Source organism: Urocampus carinirostris, chromosome 13 (assembly GCF_059441175.1).
Source record: "Urocampus carinirostris isolate Australia breed hairy pipefish chromosome 13, RoL_Ucar_1.0, whole genome shotgun sequence".
Classification (NCBI taxonomy): Eukaryota; Metazoa; Chordata; class Actinopteri; order Syngnathiformes; family Syngnathidae; genus Urocampus; species Urocampus carinirostris.
In genome coordinates, this window is record NC_142361.1 from 18,565,212 (window position 1) to 18,580,667 (window position 15,456).

General features: G+C 40.1%; 1 protein-coding gene and 1 pseudogene across 3 annotated transcripts in view; both read left to right on the forward strand.

Annotated features, from left to right (window-relative positions):
* The first annotated feature begins 3,202 nt into the window (after positions 1-3,202).
* Positions 3,203-3,424, forward strand: LOC148353925 (U2 spliceosomal RNA; annotated as a pseudogene).
* Positions 3,425-6,064: 2,640 nt separating this feature from the next.
* The window catches only part of epas1b (endothelial PAS domain protein 1b), a 42,495-nt gene continuing 33,103 nt past the window's right edge, over positions 6,065-15,456 (forward strand). For all 3 annotated transcript variants that reach the window (XM_088350705.1, XM_088350706.1, XM_088350707.1), the window contains exon 1: positions 6,065-6,348. In XM_088350705.1, coding sequence (XP_088206831.1) covers positions 6,323-6,348 — 26 coding nt within the window. In that variant the 5' untranslated portion in view covers positions 6,065-6,322. The remainder of the gene's footprint in view (positions 6,349-15,456) is intronic.

Here is a 15,456-nt window from a genome sequence, read left to right on the forward strand (position 1 = left end):
CATGGATGGCAGGCTTTTGAGTGTCCTTGCAAAGAAAGGTGGCTATATTGGTCACTGATTTGTTTTTGTTTTGTTTTTGAATGTCAGAAATGTATATTTGTGAATGTTGAGCTGTTATATTGGTTTCCCTGATGAAAATATATAATTGAAATGGGTATACATTTGTTTTTTGTTAAGTTGCCTAATAATTATGCACAGTAATAGTCACCTGCACACACAGATATCCTCCTAAAATAGCTAAAACTAAAAAAGCCCCACTCCAACTTCCAAAATATTCAGCTTTGATATTAATGAGACTTTTGGGTTCATTAAGAACATGGTTGTTGTTCAATAATAAAATTAATCCTCAAAAATACAACTTGCCTAATAATTCTGCACTCCCTGTAAACTGAGTGACTGTGGAACCTTGTGTCGCGCATGATTGGGGGTCGTTACACAGGGCACACAGAGATGGACAACTCACTCGCTCATTCACACCTAGGGACAATTTGGACTCGCCAATTAACCTGACATACATGTTTTTGGGAATGTGGGAGGGAGCCAAACGGGGAGTCTGTGGTAGCTGGACTTGAACCCTGAACCTCTGCACCGTGGGACTGCGCATTAACCACCCAGTCGCCATGCCGCCCTGTCCGTTTTCTAGACTGACCTTAAATCCACATACCAAATAAGAGTTTTTGCATTTGATTCTGTTGTCCAGCAATGAATTGCACATGTTTTGGAGCAGATCCTCTAAGAGCTGGACTACGGTGTGTCCGTAGACGGGTGGGTTCACGAGGTACTGATGTATGAAATGGGCTATCTTCCATTCAAGACCGAATTCAAATAGGCCTTCTTCCAGTAAATCTTTCTTGAGTAAAGTCCTCTACCTGAACTAGGTCACCAAGCAAGTTGCCACCGTTCTCAAACAGGTGACCAGAATTAGTTTGTCTATTTGTCAATGTTCATGCTCGCATAGTCATTGCATGGCATCCTCTCCAAACAACAGCCTCTGCCTGCCTCTTCATCAACCATCAACCATCCATTGAGTCTTTATCCCGCCATCCATTTTTCTAAACTAAGCATCTGTCATTCCATCATCTATCAGTTTGTATCAAACCGGGAATTAATCAGGGATGGCCTTTATACAGTAGGGTCTGTTCAGACAATGCCCGGGGTTGTGCCCATTTTTTCAGTGTTTTTTTTATGCGGACATTGTGTTAGTTGTTTTTGGACCTGGTTTGCTTTTATTCATTTTTTTCTGTTTTATTGTAGTCACCCTGGAGAACCCGCAAGTCATAATTTTTCAAAGAAGAAAATGGTTCTTGGGGTTAAATGACAATTTTCTTCAGCATACTTGCCTCCTTTTCTACTTTCCCTGCATTTGGGTCCACCTGTAAGAATTGGCAATTGTTTGATTTAGGAAACTTTTCTCGTTGGACTTTTTGGAAGTGTAACCAAATACAGGTATTTATAAAATTTGAATCTGAATGAGAGTTTGTTCACATGTTCACCTGTTGGTGTTTTCAGTTCATGTCCAAAGGTCACAGAAAGCGTCTGGGTTTTGCAATGCTATTCAGCCCCCCTCTTTTTACAAAAGGATTAATTGGTGCTGCTAAAAGGACACGAGATACTACAGCGTCAAGCTGTATATTGTTGGTACACACAGCTGTGGCGAATGTTGAATCTCTGAGAACAAAACTGCAATGTTAAGATATGAATGAATCCTTTTATTGATTTATTGCCACTTTTTTTTACTCAAAAATCAAGCTATTTAAAAGGGTCATTTCACTAATGTGCAACTTTTAAGCGTATCTGAAGTACAGTTCTAATGTAAGCTAAAATTTTATGGTATAAATCCCTAATGTGACAAAATTAGATCAGAATTAAGATATAGAATTGACACAATCGCTGTACCAATGTCACCTTTGTGTCATGATTACTGTACTCATTACCCTCACCGGTGCCTGCTCGTTTGGCGCCAGCTGCTACTGGTGACGAGATTGGTTCCCTGTACTACTTAAGCTCAGTCCTTTCACTCGCCTGTTGTCAGTCCGCCAGCGAATCTCTGTTTTGACAAGGCAAGACTCCCTTCGCTCCCGTTTGTCTCCCGTTTTCCACTCGTCCGCTCCTGATTTCCCCGTTTATCTCCTGCTACGACCCGTTTTTTGACCCCGGCCACGTTTTGATCTCCCACTAAAGACCCGTTTTTCTATATACCGTAAATTCCGGACTATAAGCCGCTACTTTTTCCCCAAACTTTCAACCCTGCGGCTTAATCAGTGATGCGGCCAATTTATGTATTTTTAAACTGGTAAGATTTAAACTGCAACTTCTTAACTAGTGCACAAATTAAATTAGCGTAGACATATCCTCGTCATGCAAATTGCAAAAAGACAGGCACATGACGCAATTTCCAAGCTCAACGCAGTCGAGCAAGCTAAACGCAGTTGAGCAGTCCGATATAGGACTTACTCTGCGAGCGTGATGCCAGCATGTTTTTAAGTAAAGGAGCGTGGGACCACGTCCATATGACAAAGTCTCTTTCCCATATTGAAGGAAAACGACTTTGATGATGTCAGTTATAAGGAGGAAGATGAGGACAGTTTGCCGTGCTAACTACGAGTACAGCATGTTTTTTTTAACAGTTGTCTACTGTGTTGCGAGCGTGTTGCTAGTAGCGTTTTGCCACCCTTCACAGGCACGGTTTGGGATGAAAGTTATAATATTATTATTAAAGCTTTGAAAACTCTCTTGGTGTACTGTCTTTCTTTGTAAATATGTGTAACAATGTATAATATGTATTTGCAACTGTATATTTTTGTAATGTATTTATTTTAGAAACTTATTCTGACATGTTTTGTACGAGCAAATGAGAAAGAAGGGGCGGGGCAAACGTGGGCTGACGGGAAGTGGAGTAAAGGTGAGACGTGTTTGTGGACGCGGCCGACAATAGTGGATATACATTTTTCCCACCCTTACCTTTGGAAATATACACTTTTTTTTCCTTGGATTACTTTTAACAAGCACCTGGACTCTCCAGGTCTACATTAAATGTTAAATACCGGTATCATTTTCTATTCATTTTGCCGGCTGTGTTCTTCGGACTGTATCGGGATTTTTGCAAAGAGCTTGCACTGTCCACTCCACGCATCGGCCCGGTATTGCAGTACCTCCGGGAACAGTGCATTCGCAATGATCGCAGCAAGGCTTTAGGGCTAGGACCTTAGCTTGGCCTCTTGGCTGAGAGTAAGTGTCCTGGCTCCTAGGCTTTGTAGCGTATTATGAACTGACCGATAACGGATAATGGATAATGAATAACGAAGATAGAACAATAACCCTTAAAAACCCCAAAACCCCAATCCGGAGATGGAATAAGAGCTTGCTCTGTCGACTCCACGCATCGGCCCGGTATTGCAGTACCTCCGGAAACGGTGCATTCGCAATGATCGCAGCAAGGCTTTAGGGCTAGGACCTTAGCTTGGCCTTTTGGCTGAGAGTAAGAGTCCCGGCTTCTAGGCTTTGTAGCGTAGTATGAACTGACCTGACCGATAACGGATAATGGATAATGAATAACGAAGATAGAACAATAACCCTTAAAAACCCCAAAACCCCAATTTCGTGTTTTTATTGCGTTTTTTTTCCAATGTGGGCGCATGCGGCTAATATACAGGTGCGGTTGTGTATGTACTAAATCGTTTTCTCTCTCGAAATGTAGTGGGTGCGGCTTATAATCAGGTGCGCTCGGTGCGCTCGGAATTTACGGTAACTACGCTACGATTTATATATATATAATTACTACTGTACTATTTTGACGCAGTACTTGAAAATTGAAAATGTTGAAAGGAATGTTTTCTTTAGCCCTCACCTTCAAATGTTAGGTAAGAAAAGAAGCCCGTATTTGCTATTCAAATACCAAATCTTTTTAACATAATTAACATTTTTTTGTTTCCTTATTTTTACTGTACACAAATACATTGCTTGAGTTTCTCTCTTAAAGTTCATCCGCTCTTCCCGGGTGAGTTCATTTATGTTGTTTACTTCAGCACCTTTAAAGAAAAAACGATTTTGGCCAACAATAATTCCAGCAGAGGTGCCACTCTGGAACCTTTACCGCTTTACACAAAATTAAAACTTGGAGAATTACATAAGCACTTTAGCAATGTCAACTGCAGTTCAATGCTAAATCAATTTCCTCCTCTTGTCATTTCTTTATTGCAAGTAGAAACCCTACACTTGTGTAGTGCAAATTAACGCATGTAAATTGAAATGTTACAGAAAGATTAGATAATGTAGTACTTTTTACATAAAAACTAATTTCTCAAAAGAGCATTATTCAAATGAAACCCTGTAAACCAAGTAACACCGTACTAATATTTCTCCAAAAGTCAATTGTTCATTTTGTTTGAAGGATTTAAGCAACAATAAAATTAGTGTAACAGTCATGCTCAGGGTTTCAAATTAATCTTTGATGCTACAATCTGTGAATGTGAGGCAGAAGATATATTTTTCATATCACAATTGAGTCTTTTTACACACTGGAAAACTGGTGGAACTCGTCAGTTGCACGTGGTTTTACTTTTTTCCCACCAGTGATAATCAACATCAATGTTTAAAAAAAAGTTTTAACTATATTTATATGACCGACCATTGACATTCATAATATGTCTTGAAATTCAAAACTTTGCTTTAACTATCGATGATCAGGTCAGAAATTGAGATGTTTGCAAATAAAGTCTAAAACATGCTGCTGTACTTTAAACAATGGACTTCTGCAGCGTGCAAGCGAATTTTTTTTGCCTCAAGTGTTTCGTCAACTTTCACCTCTTCTCTTTTTCGTCCTTTGTATGGCATGACACCAACAACCTCTGGATCACAAGATTATCGTTTTTCTTACTGAGACAAGTGACCCCTGTCCTGCCAGGTCTTGATTAGAAACAAATTTGTATTAGATATTTGGCCTGAGCTTAAAAAAGGTTTCAAGCGAACTCAATCGTTAATTTTTTAAAATCAATTCTCGGCACCAGTTTTTTGTTTGTTTGCTTTAAAAGTAAAAGTCTAATGTTGGCTAAATTGACAGTTTTTCCTCATCATTTAAGGCCATCGTGGCTCAAGAAATAATACAGGTTATTCAATTTTACTCTAATCTTGCTGTAATTTGGGAAATGAATATATTTATATATTATCTGCACCCCTTATCCTCAGTAGGGTCGCAGGGGTGCTGGAGCCCATCACAGCTATCTTCGGGCAGTGGGCAGGTGACACCCTGAACTGGTTGCCAGCCGGTCGCAGGGCACACAGAGACAGAAAACTTGCTCGCTCATTCACACCTAGGGACAATTTGGACCGGCCAATTAACCTGACATGCATGTTTTTGGAATGTGAGAGGTAACCAAGGTGCCCCGACGGAACCCACGCAAGCACGGGGAATACATGCAAACACCACACAGGAAGGTTTGAGTGGGAGGAAACCAGGGTGCCCCGAGGGAACCCACGCAAGCACGGGGAGAACATGCAAACACCACACAGGAAGGTTTGATCTCACGACCTCAGAACTGAATGGATGGATGGATGGATGGATGGATGGATGGATGGATGGATGGATGGATGGATGGATGGATGGATGGATGGATGCAAAAAATCTGATTTTCCTGCAGGGTGAACCTAGCCTTTGTGCCTGACTAAACCACATGAATTAGATTTCTGTTTTGGCAAAAGTTTGCCACTTCCGGTTTTAAACAAGCACTTGTTTTTATTCTGGAGATGGAATGTGTTTCGCACGTGATAATTGAGTGTGCATTAAAATATTTGCGTTTCTATTAATGTCAAAAGGTTGGCATACATGGTAAATTCAATGTTTTCATACAGCACTTTGAGCATTTTGTTGCCTGAAAAGTGCTACACAAATTCTCATTCGTGTACATTCGAAATGAATCCCCAAATTTCTAATTGCATGAACACACAGGAGCGCATTGAGGTTCAAGGGGGCAGCCCTGCCGGGAAGGGGGCGTTCCCGCCCTGCGTTTCTCATCCAATGAGAACTCTGCAAATGCGAGTCACTCTTGTCAGTCATAGGTGGGCTAGTCAAGCGAGTCAGTCAGTAAATCAGACACCAAGCGGGTGAACCGTATCCGAAAACCAGCGTGATTTTAGGTCCACAAGTTTGTGAGCCTCCCGGGGGGCACCTGCGCTTGTTTTGCCGCGAGAGGCTGTGCAATCCTTGGCAGTGTTCTGAGACTGTACAGCCCAGCGAACCATTGAGTCTATTGAGTCGGGCAGCTACCCGGCCAACTTCGCTTCACCTTCGCTCACAGCTATATCTTAGCTTGGACACTCTTAAAAGATGACGGCCGACAAGGAGAAAAAGAGGTAAAATGACACTCGTTACTTAATAATTGTCATGGTTTTTTTTAAGAAATTGCCGTCTGTTTGCTTTGAAGTGGCTTTGACGGCTGTCATTGCGCACTTGAGTCAAACTTATGACGACGCTTCAAGTGAAGTTTCTCAAAGACCAAATCCACCTGTTCAATCCAAAATGTCAAATTTTACTACTTATATATATTGACAGTTTATAAAACAGTTATGTCATTGCTCATTTAAACCATTCCTTTGCTTTTAGATGTTAGCTCAATGGCCTTGTGGTAGATTGCCCTCCCTGAAACTGGGAGGTCAGGGGTACAATTTCTTGCATACTAAAAACTTTTGTATCCATTGCCTTGTAGCTTTATATTCAATAATAGGGATTGGGACTAGAGGAATTAATAATCTAGAAAATGTCTCATATCAGTCAACCTCAGCCAATTCCTTCTCTCTTTAATGATTGCAATCCCCCTTATTAGTAGATTATAAACCTTACAAATACAACGCAGCATCTATTTACTCACAGCAAAACAATATAGAAAAACAAAGATATTTTGTGTAAACGAGTTTATTTTGTTTACCAAATAAATGCTTGATCGAGGATAATATTAGCTAGTGTTCACAGATCCTTTAACCACCTGGGTTGTAGAACAATAATTCCTGTAGTGTTTCCTCGGCTAGTACAACCTGGCGGTGCCCATGTCTTTTCCGTTCGTTTTTTTTTGTTTTTTTTTGGGTATGGGCTTGCAACCCATGTACTGGTATAATTTTAGCAATCTACAATGATGTTGTCATCTACTGCCGGTGACCGAGACTATCCTGATTATAGTCGAAATGGGAAAGACCGGAACGAGTTTTTTACTTTTTTATTCATTTAAAAAAAGATCTTCTGAACGAATGTACTTCGAATGATCTTTGCTTATCAAATGCGGGGAAAACATGACCTATCATTGCTGCAAATTGCAGAAAAATGTGTTTTTCGATTTACTTACTCTTCATGTTATGCACAACAAACAACATCTTATAACACAGCAGCACCCTTTGATATAATTTATTTTTCCTGTTGTGAAATATGTTGATTCAAACGAATTGAATTTGAAGTATATGAATTTGAAATGTTTTAATGCTATTGATGACAACGCAGTGAACATTGTTTGTAACAAGATTTAACACGGCATCACAGAATATACACGAAATAAAGACTTGAAAAGTAAGATAAAAAGAATGTCAGGATAGATAGACAAACATATTCACAAGGTAGTGCTTGGAGACTCATTCAAGTTGTAAGTGCATCAGAACGATAATGCAATGAAAAATAGTGCAATAACATTTTGCTTTAAGTTACATATATTTCAGTCTTATGTGCTTGTTCAGATGGTGATGATGGCCCTTGGAAATAAACTTTCTCTGAGGCCATTAGGCTTTGTTATAAGCGCCTACCAGAGGGCATTAGGCCAAAGAGGTGGTGACTGGGGAGATGTTTGGGGTTTATATTTTTATTCTTGATCATTTAGCGTTTCAAATGTGATGTGGGACTGTAAGAAATTTGTTTAATCGCCCTCTATTAGAACAAAAAAATTGTTGGACCTTATTATCAGAAAAAGGATGTTTTGCATATTTCAGCACAATCGTGAACGAGGAAATCTTACTCAACTTCACATATTGGAGTGTTAACGCCTATTTAAAATATTATTTTTCAACCCCATCATTGTGACAACTGTGGATGGAACACTTATAAGTTTGGGAATGAAACACCTTTGGCCCTTGTGAAATTTGGGCCACTAAAAAGTAGTAACACTTTTTGACATAGCCTTGACTTGAATAAGTGTTTTCTGACCCCCAACACTCACACACACATACATCTTATCATGTGGCAAAGTGGTCCTTTGGGATTTGTAGGGATGCAGTTTGTAATGTGTGACCGGTCAGTCTAGCCGCAAGCTAGGCTGTATGTCTAAATGGACTCAATAATTGTGCATACTAGTGTTCAAATCCTCAGCAGGAGTACCAACAAGATGGTAGTGCCACCATGTGGTGTGGTGCCATACTACATACTGTTTCAACTGCACAAATAGGGTAATTGGATCTGGTGGAAAAACACGCAAGACAAATGTGTTTTTTTATCTTTTTTATTTTGTCCCTGTGAAACACGCAAGACAGTTTTTGATTTGAATTTCTTGATCAGATGGACTTCATCATCGTTGAGGTTACTTTTGTCCTAAAGGGAGGTAATACATGACATCATCTTCATCCTGGCTGTTTGTTGTCTGTTTGAAGTGCAAAAATGATGTCATGCTGTCACATTTGTGTTGCAACCGGGATTCATTAGGGCCCGTTTGTGTGTGGCAAGTTGAGGGTGGGACGGATCAGGTATAAGCTTAGACTTTAATTGCTGTTAAAATTGTTGACAAAAACTGTTCAAACCTCATATTGTTAGAAAATGATATAATGAAATTGTGAATATGTTTAATTGCTGTTAAAAGTGTCGAGAAAATTTGTTCAAACCTCACATTGTTTATTTGCTGTTAAAAGTGTCAATAAAATTAAAAAACTAAAGTCAGTTTAGACTGACACAAAACACACTAGAAGCTCTTTGGCCTCCTCTTCATTGCCACCTTTTCGGGGAAGCTCCTCACAGAGCGTGTGGCTTCACAGAAAAGGTGTCCTTGGTTGTGTTGGGGTGTCTTAAAAACCTCTTATAACATTTGTTAAACCCCTGCTATGCAAGAGTTCTAACTTCCCTGATTTATCTCATTTTTTTATGTAGCTCTTCTGCTCACATTTTGCACCGGCACTCATCTGTGCAATATTGTGCCCAGATTTTATTATTATTTTTATTGTTAGATGAAGTGAAAAATGTCTAATTATTTTCTGAACCTTGATTTGTGGGTTGCCGGACTAACCATGGGCAGGGGACACCCTTGACTAATTGACAGCCAATCACACGGCACACTTAGACATACAACCATTCACATACACATCCACATCCATACTTAAAGACTATTTGGAGCCACCAATGAACCAGCCATGCATGTTTTTGGAATGTGGGAGGAAATTAAAGTGCCGGGAGAAAGCGCACGCGGGCACAGGGAGAAAATGCAAACTCTGCTCAGGGAGGCCTGGAGTCTAAATCGGCCCCGGGCCCTTCGGACTGTGAGGCACATGTGCTAACCAGTCATCTACGGCACTTCTCGCTATAGCATTATAGTTGTTATAAAAATATGGTTTGTTCTTGCTCTGTAGTTTTCACATTAATTTCTGAGGATTTTGTAAAAAAATAATTACAAAAATAATTGGCATTTAAGTTTTAATTTTGTTGATTTAAATAAATAAACCATAAAGTAGATTGGAGGTTTTAAGCTGATTCGCCTGATGTACAAGAACCGTGGTGGCATCTTTAGTTTACGTATGCCTGATGAATTTAAATCTGTTAGTAACATTCCTATCACTAATCTTCACAGTGTCCACAAAACAGCTGTTTGACACGCATAAATCAATTATTAACGTTACACAATCAATCAGTATGGATTTTTTTTCTTCAGAGTAGTTGTGGTTGCTTTTAATGAATGATCCACATCTAGACAGCACATCTACAAACCGGACGCAGGCTTGCTATTCCCGCTGTTTACTTGACCCTCGCTCTGAACAGCAGATGGAATCTTCCACCCCTGTGAATCTCAATCCAGTTCCATTCAGCCTTTTCATTCCACTTGAGCTCTTTACATGGAGGATATTGACCTCATTGGGTCATTGAGTATAAGGCTCCATGTGTAAATCTAGCGCCCTACTGGTTTGCCTATTATTAATATATGAGAAAAGGGGCAAAATTCTGTTCGATATTATTCCAGAAGTATGTTTTGCATAGGCCATATTTTAATGCAGGGCTATGAAAATGTTGGAGTATTTACCACTGAGAGGCTAATGTTTCGACAATTGCAACTCGAATTACAACTTTGACGCTAAAATATTACTTTTTAATCAATTTATGTCAGTTCATTAACGAACACAGCTCTGAAAGACATACTTGATCCTAAAAATAAAAAATAAAAAAGTTTCCATCTTGACTAAAGGTCCAGGTAGGAAATACAATCATTTGTGATCTTTTTGCGTGTTTTTTTCTAATGGACTCTTCGTCTATCACACTCACGCGCAGAAACACAAACACTCACGTTTTCCATGCTGACGTCATGTGACCTGACATGTTAATTAGCATCCGGCCTGCACCCAATAACAAAATAGGCTCGGTTCGCTTTGGATCATGTTCTCTTGGTTTTGGCGGAACATCTTGTTGCTGCGGTTTACGTCAGACTCTCCCGACCAGTGGACAGAATATTTCAATGTGTGCTCTCCAAACAGAAACTGGAACTGAAAATGTGAGAGAAAAATGAACTGTATGTGGTATGCGTCTTCTAATTTGTTTTGGTAATAGTTAGTGTTTCTTACTGGTCAGGGGGTTTCATTAGCCTCATTTGGATATATTTTTTTTCTGGTAGAAAATGTGTGTCGAATAAATGTTTTCTAAAGTAAACTTTTGTTTACTAGGAGGGCTGTAATGACGAACCAACGTCAACAAAAATTGCTAATGTAAAAAGTCGACAATGGAATTCATTGTCAACTGTTGTCCCCGAAAAGTGTCTCCAAAAGAGACTCTCAGAGATTAGATTCTAAATTAATCTAACCTCTGAGAGTATCTCATGCGCAATAGTGTCTCTGCCTCGATCAGTACATACAGAAATGACAGTGTCAACAAAGTGCGCATAGCAAAACTTCTAAAGTTTGGAAGGATTTTAGTCTGTATACGGTGAAAAAAAGGACTCCTTGAAAAGTTTGCAAAGCAGACCTTGTGTATCATGGCAGTCCCTCAATGATCCACTAACAATTAAAGAGAACAGTTGTGACAGTTGAACAAAAGGAGTCTGACTTGCCTCTATAAGATTAACGTAACATTCAAGCCAATACGGACAAGACATGCATTGTACATTTGTAATTACTTGCAGCCCTGTTTACTACCTGCCCTTCCCATGAAACTATGGAGTATCTGACCCAAACATTCTAAACCAAAGTGGGAAGATACAAACTGCAAAGCATATGGACATGGAGAGAGCATGCGTGTCTCAAACATTTTTTGTCATTATATAGTAGTGGCATTTTTAGGCACTATACATCCTCACCAACCTTATTCAGAGTTGCCATGACAATGATTTGGCGGGCAATTCCACATGTTGGTGCGTGTGTTTGTGCAAATATGCATCTCCCTCTCTCATCCTTCTGGCTGCTTGTTTGGTATTCCGACTGGTCATCAATTGCCACCTGCAACCCCCAGCCAACCCCTGCCATGTCCTCCAGCAATCGCCTCTGTGCTCGCCTCAATCGGGCCGTCTGTGTCGGCGATCAGTGTGGCCTGATTGAGTTTGTGTATGTGTGTTGGTCTGCCTGTGTGTGCACATTTGTCTACTCTTTCATTGCCTATCGCAATCATCGGCAATCGCCCGCATCGTTCTTCCCCTGATTGAGCCCAATCTGGGGGCCCGGTTTGGGATAGCTGCTTGTCTGGCCGTGTGTATGGGGCTGTTTTTCCAGAACACGGTGTTCCTCATGATCACAGATTAGCCAACGCTGTATTGTTACTGTGTTTGTTTGTGTCGGCCAGACCCACAACCGCAGGAAGGACAACTGTAAGCAAGGAAAGGCGTGCATGTGTGTGTGTGTGTGTACGTGTTTGTGTGCTTATGTGTTGTCTGCTTGTGTGTGAGCAAGCAGGGAGGGAAATACTTTACAAGGGGTTTTATTTTAAATGGGTGGTAAATAATCTTTTTTTGTTATATCTTTATTCATCCATCCTACATTTGACGCCCAATTGTCAGATTTAATGTGGTGGCATATTAAATACAAAGGTGCTGTATGGAATTTGGAACTTTTTTACTCTCTGATGTCATCTTTTGGCTTGTGTCATCGTTGAAGCCTATGTCAAGCACGCGCAACATAAAGAGCAAGTACGTGCATTTCTTAAGCTTAATTCACACTGTAATCTTAATGTTCGATTACTATTTGTTGGTGAAATCCAATATTCTCAAGAGATTTGTTCACATTTTCAACTAAATGTGACTTGTACAGTGTTCATTTTACCTCTGAAAAGTGATGTGTCCCGGGGACTCGCATGTTCAAAAATCTATGGGTCCCAACAGATATCTATGGGTCCCCAAAATTTAGTGTTATATTGAAATTGTAAATCGGCGACAAATATATAATATAAATCTATATATTCATTCAGTTTTAATCTTCACCGTTTATTGATAATACAAATCACTTATCACTTCTAGAGTTTTCAGTTCACAACAATATTGTACATTAAAGGTTAGCACGTGTGCGGCACAGTTCTGAGGTCGTGGGAACCTCCCGCGTGGGTTAAAATCCAGCTCCCGGCCTTACTCTGTGGAGTTTGTATGTTCTCCCCGTGCTTGCGTGGGTTTCCTCCGGGCACTCCGGTTTCCTCCCACATTCCAAAGACATGCATTTCAGGTGAATTGGCCGGTCCAAATTGTCCCTGAGTGTGACTGAGCGAGTGAGTTGTCTGTCCCCGTGTGCCCTGCTATTGGCTGGCAACCAGTTCAGGGTGTCCCCTGCCCACTGCCCGATGACTGCTGGGATGGGCTCCAGCACCCCCGCGACCCTACTGAGGATAAGCGGTGCAGCAGATGAGATGAGATGAGAAAATAATAATTGCTGTAATAATTATTTTAATCTATATTTTCATTCAGTTTTAATCATCAGAGTTAATTGGTAAGACAAAGCAGTTTTCACTTCAGATTTTTCATTTCACAATATTGTACATTATACAAAATAATCTTGCTGGAATATTAATCTATATTTTCATTCAGTTTTAATCATCACAGTTAATTTGTAATACAAATCAGTTATCACTGCAAGAGTTTTCAGTTCACAAAAATATTGTACATTATACAAAATAATATTGCTGAAATATTAGTCTATATATTCATGCAGTTTTAATCATCACAGTTAATTTGTAATACAAGGCAGTTATCACTTCAGGTTTTCAGTTCATATATTCTTCGTGGTTTGCCCTCCCGCCACAGTTGTAATGCCTTTTTAAGGTCCTATTGCAGCATCAGAATTCCCATAGCTAATTTGTGGTTTTCATTGTCGTGGTGCCGATCGAATGTGCTCTTCTGAAAGTTTGTATTGCGAAATGATTTATGCAATCCATTTTTTTTGTCACGGTGGGTACACGCATCACAGAATATGTAGCCTCCATTATCATCCTCATAGCGTAACCAGGAATATAATTGAGTCAATTTTGGCAGAAAAGTCCTTTTCTTGCTACGAGTATTCCTTTGTTTATTTTCTTTCGTCGAATCGTTCGCTTCAACACACGTGCTTTCTTTGCCGAAATTATTGCCGTTGTTATCACTCTCTGCATTATGTTTCGACTTATTACTGACACTGATAAGTGACCAATTTTGTGTTGATTTTTATCTAATACTGTTTTTTCGGAGGCATACTTAACCTTCACTCGACGACAAGCACCACAACGATGACGTAATCTCGAAGCAACGAAATCTCGTTTGCCGAGATCGGCGTGTGAGCCGCGAGACCAAACCAACAATGGCGGATCTGCCTGACGAAAAGTTTGGAGTGCGATAATTCTTTGTTAAAAAAAAAAGTAATCGGGTAATAATGTCAATTTTGTGTAAAAAAAAGTTGCGTCCCAGGGACGCACGTTGATTCGACACTATGCGTCTCCAGCAAAAATTATGCGTCTAGGATGCGGGGACGCGGGCAAACGAGAACACTGGTTGTATGTGATTTTCTCTGTGGTCTCGCATGCGCCGAAAAGGACACATAACGTCACACGCAATGCATTCAGTGTTCGCGGGAGTACTCAGGATTTAAACTTCGACATGATTTAAAATTATTGTGCTACAAAAAGTAGATCATGTATAATTTTATAATTATATGAAGAAGATTAAGAATAAAGAGAGACAGGACTTTTACAATGTTATTTTGTGGGGTGGTGGCAGCAATCTCTGTTCATAGAATCAAGTGGGCGTAGTCATAGTGCAGGTCGCATGAATGCATCTCAACTGTTCATAGAGCAGTCACATTCCTAAAGTTCAGATATATATATCCGATATGTATTGGATTTAAGACCAAATATGAAAGCGACCTGCGTCTGCTGTGAAAAACAGATATGTGCCGTTCAGAGATATTTTAACAGATTGTATACAGGTTGCGTTTGTGGAAAGAATCTGGTTTTCCTGCAGTTTTAATATAGCCTTAGACGCACTTGATTAAACTAATATTTTTTATCCTTCTTGGAGATTGGGTTGGCGTTTGGACTGTTCTTGAAACAGGCCTGTTCTTACTTTCACCATATTCATGCTACACTAACAAAAAATGCAGTCACAGGCATTAAGTCACTCTCCAAGCACCCCCCCCAATCTCCCCTTTTCCTCTAGCCTAATGTGTTATATGGCCCAAACAGCTTTGACAAAATATGAAAAAATGTAAATAGATGCAATGGAAAAATATACATAAGGGCTCTTTGAAATCTGTTTGGGCATTAACACATTCCCAATATAGAAAATGTTCTCCTTTTAACTTTTTTTTAGGACACATCAAATGACGCCTGCTTTAAAAACAATGGTTTAGATTTGACCTGAACAGCATGTGGTTTGTGTAGGCCGGCGTGAACCCAACACTGTATTAATTGAGTACACTTGATTCTTTATTCAGCCGGCATTACTTCTTCCCATTTCAGCTTCATCTGAAGTAAAACACCCTAACCCCCAAATTTTGGGGCAACTTTTAAATGTTCTAAATAATAAAACATACTTGTCTCAGCCGGGCGGCACGGCGCCTGAGGTCCAGGGTTCGATGCAGCCTCCCAGTGCATGTTCTCCCAGTGCCTGTGTGTGTTTCCTCCCACATGCAAATTAAACAAAAACATGCATGTGAGATCAATATGCCGGTTCAAATTGTCCCTGTGACTGTGGGAGTGAGTTTACTCTGTGTTCCCTGCGACTGGCTGGCAACTAGTTCAGGGTGTCCTTTGCCCATTGCCCGGATATGGATGGGATGAGCAAGTGCAGAAAACCG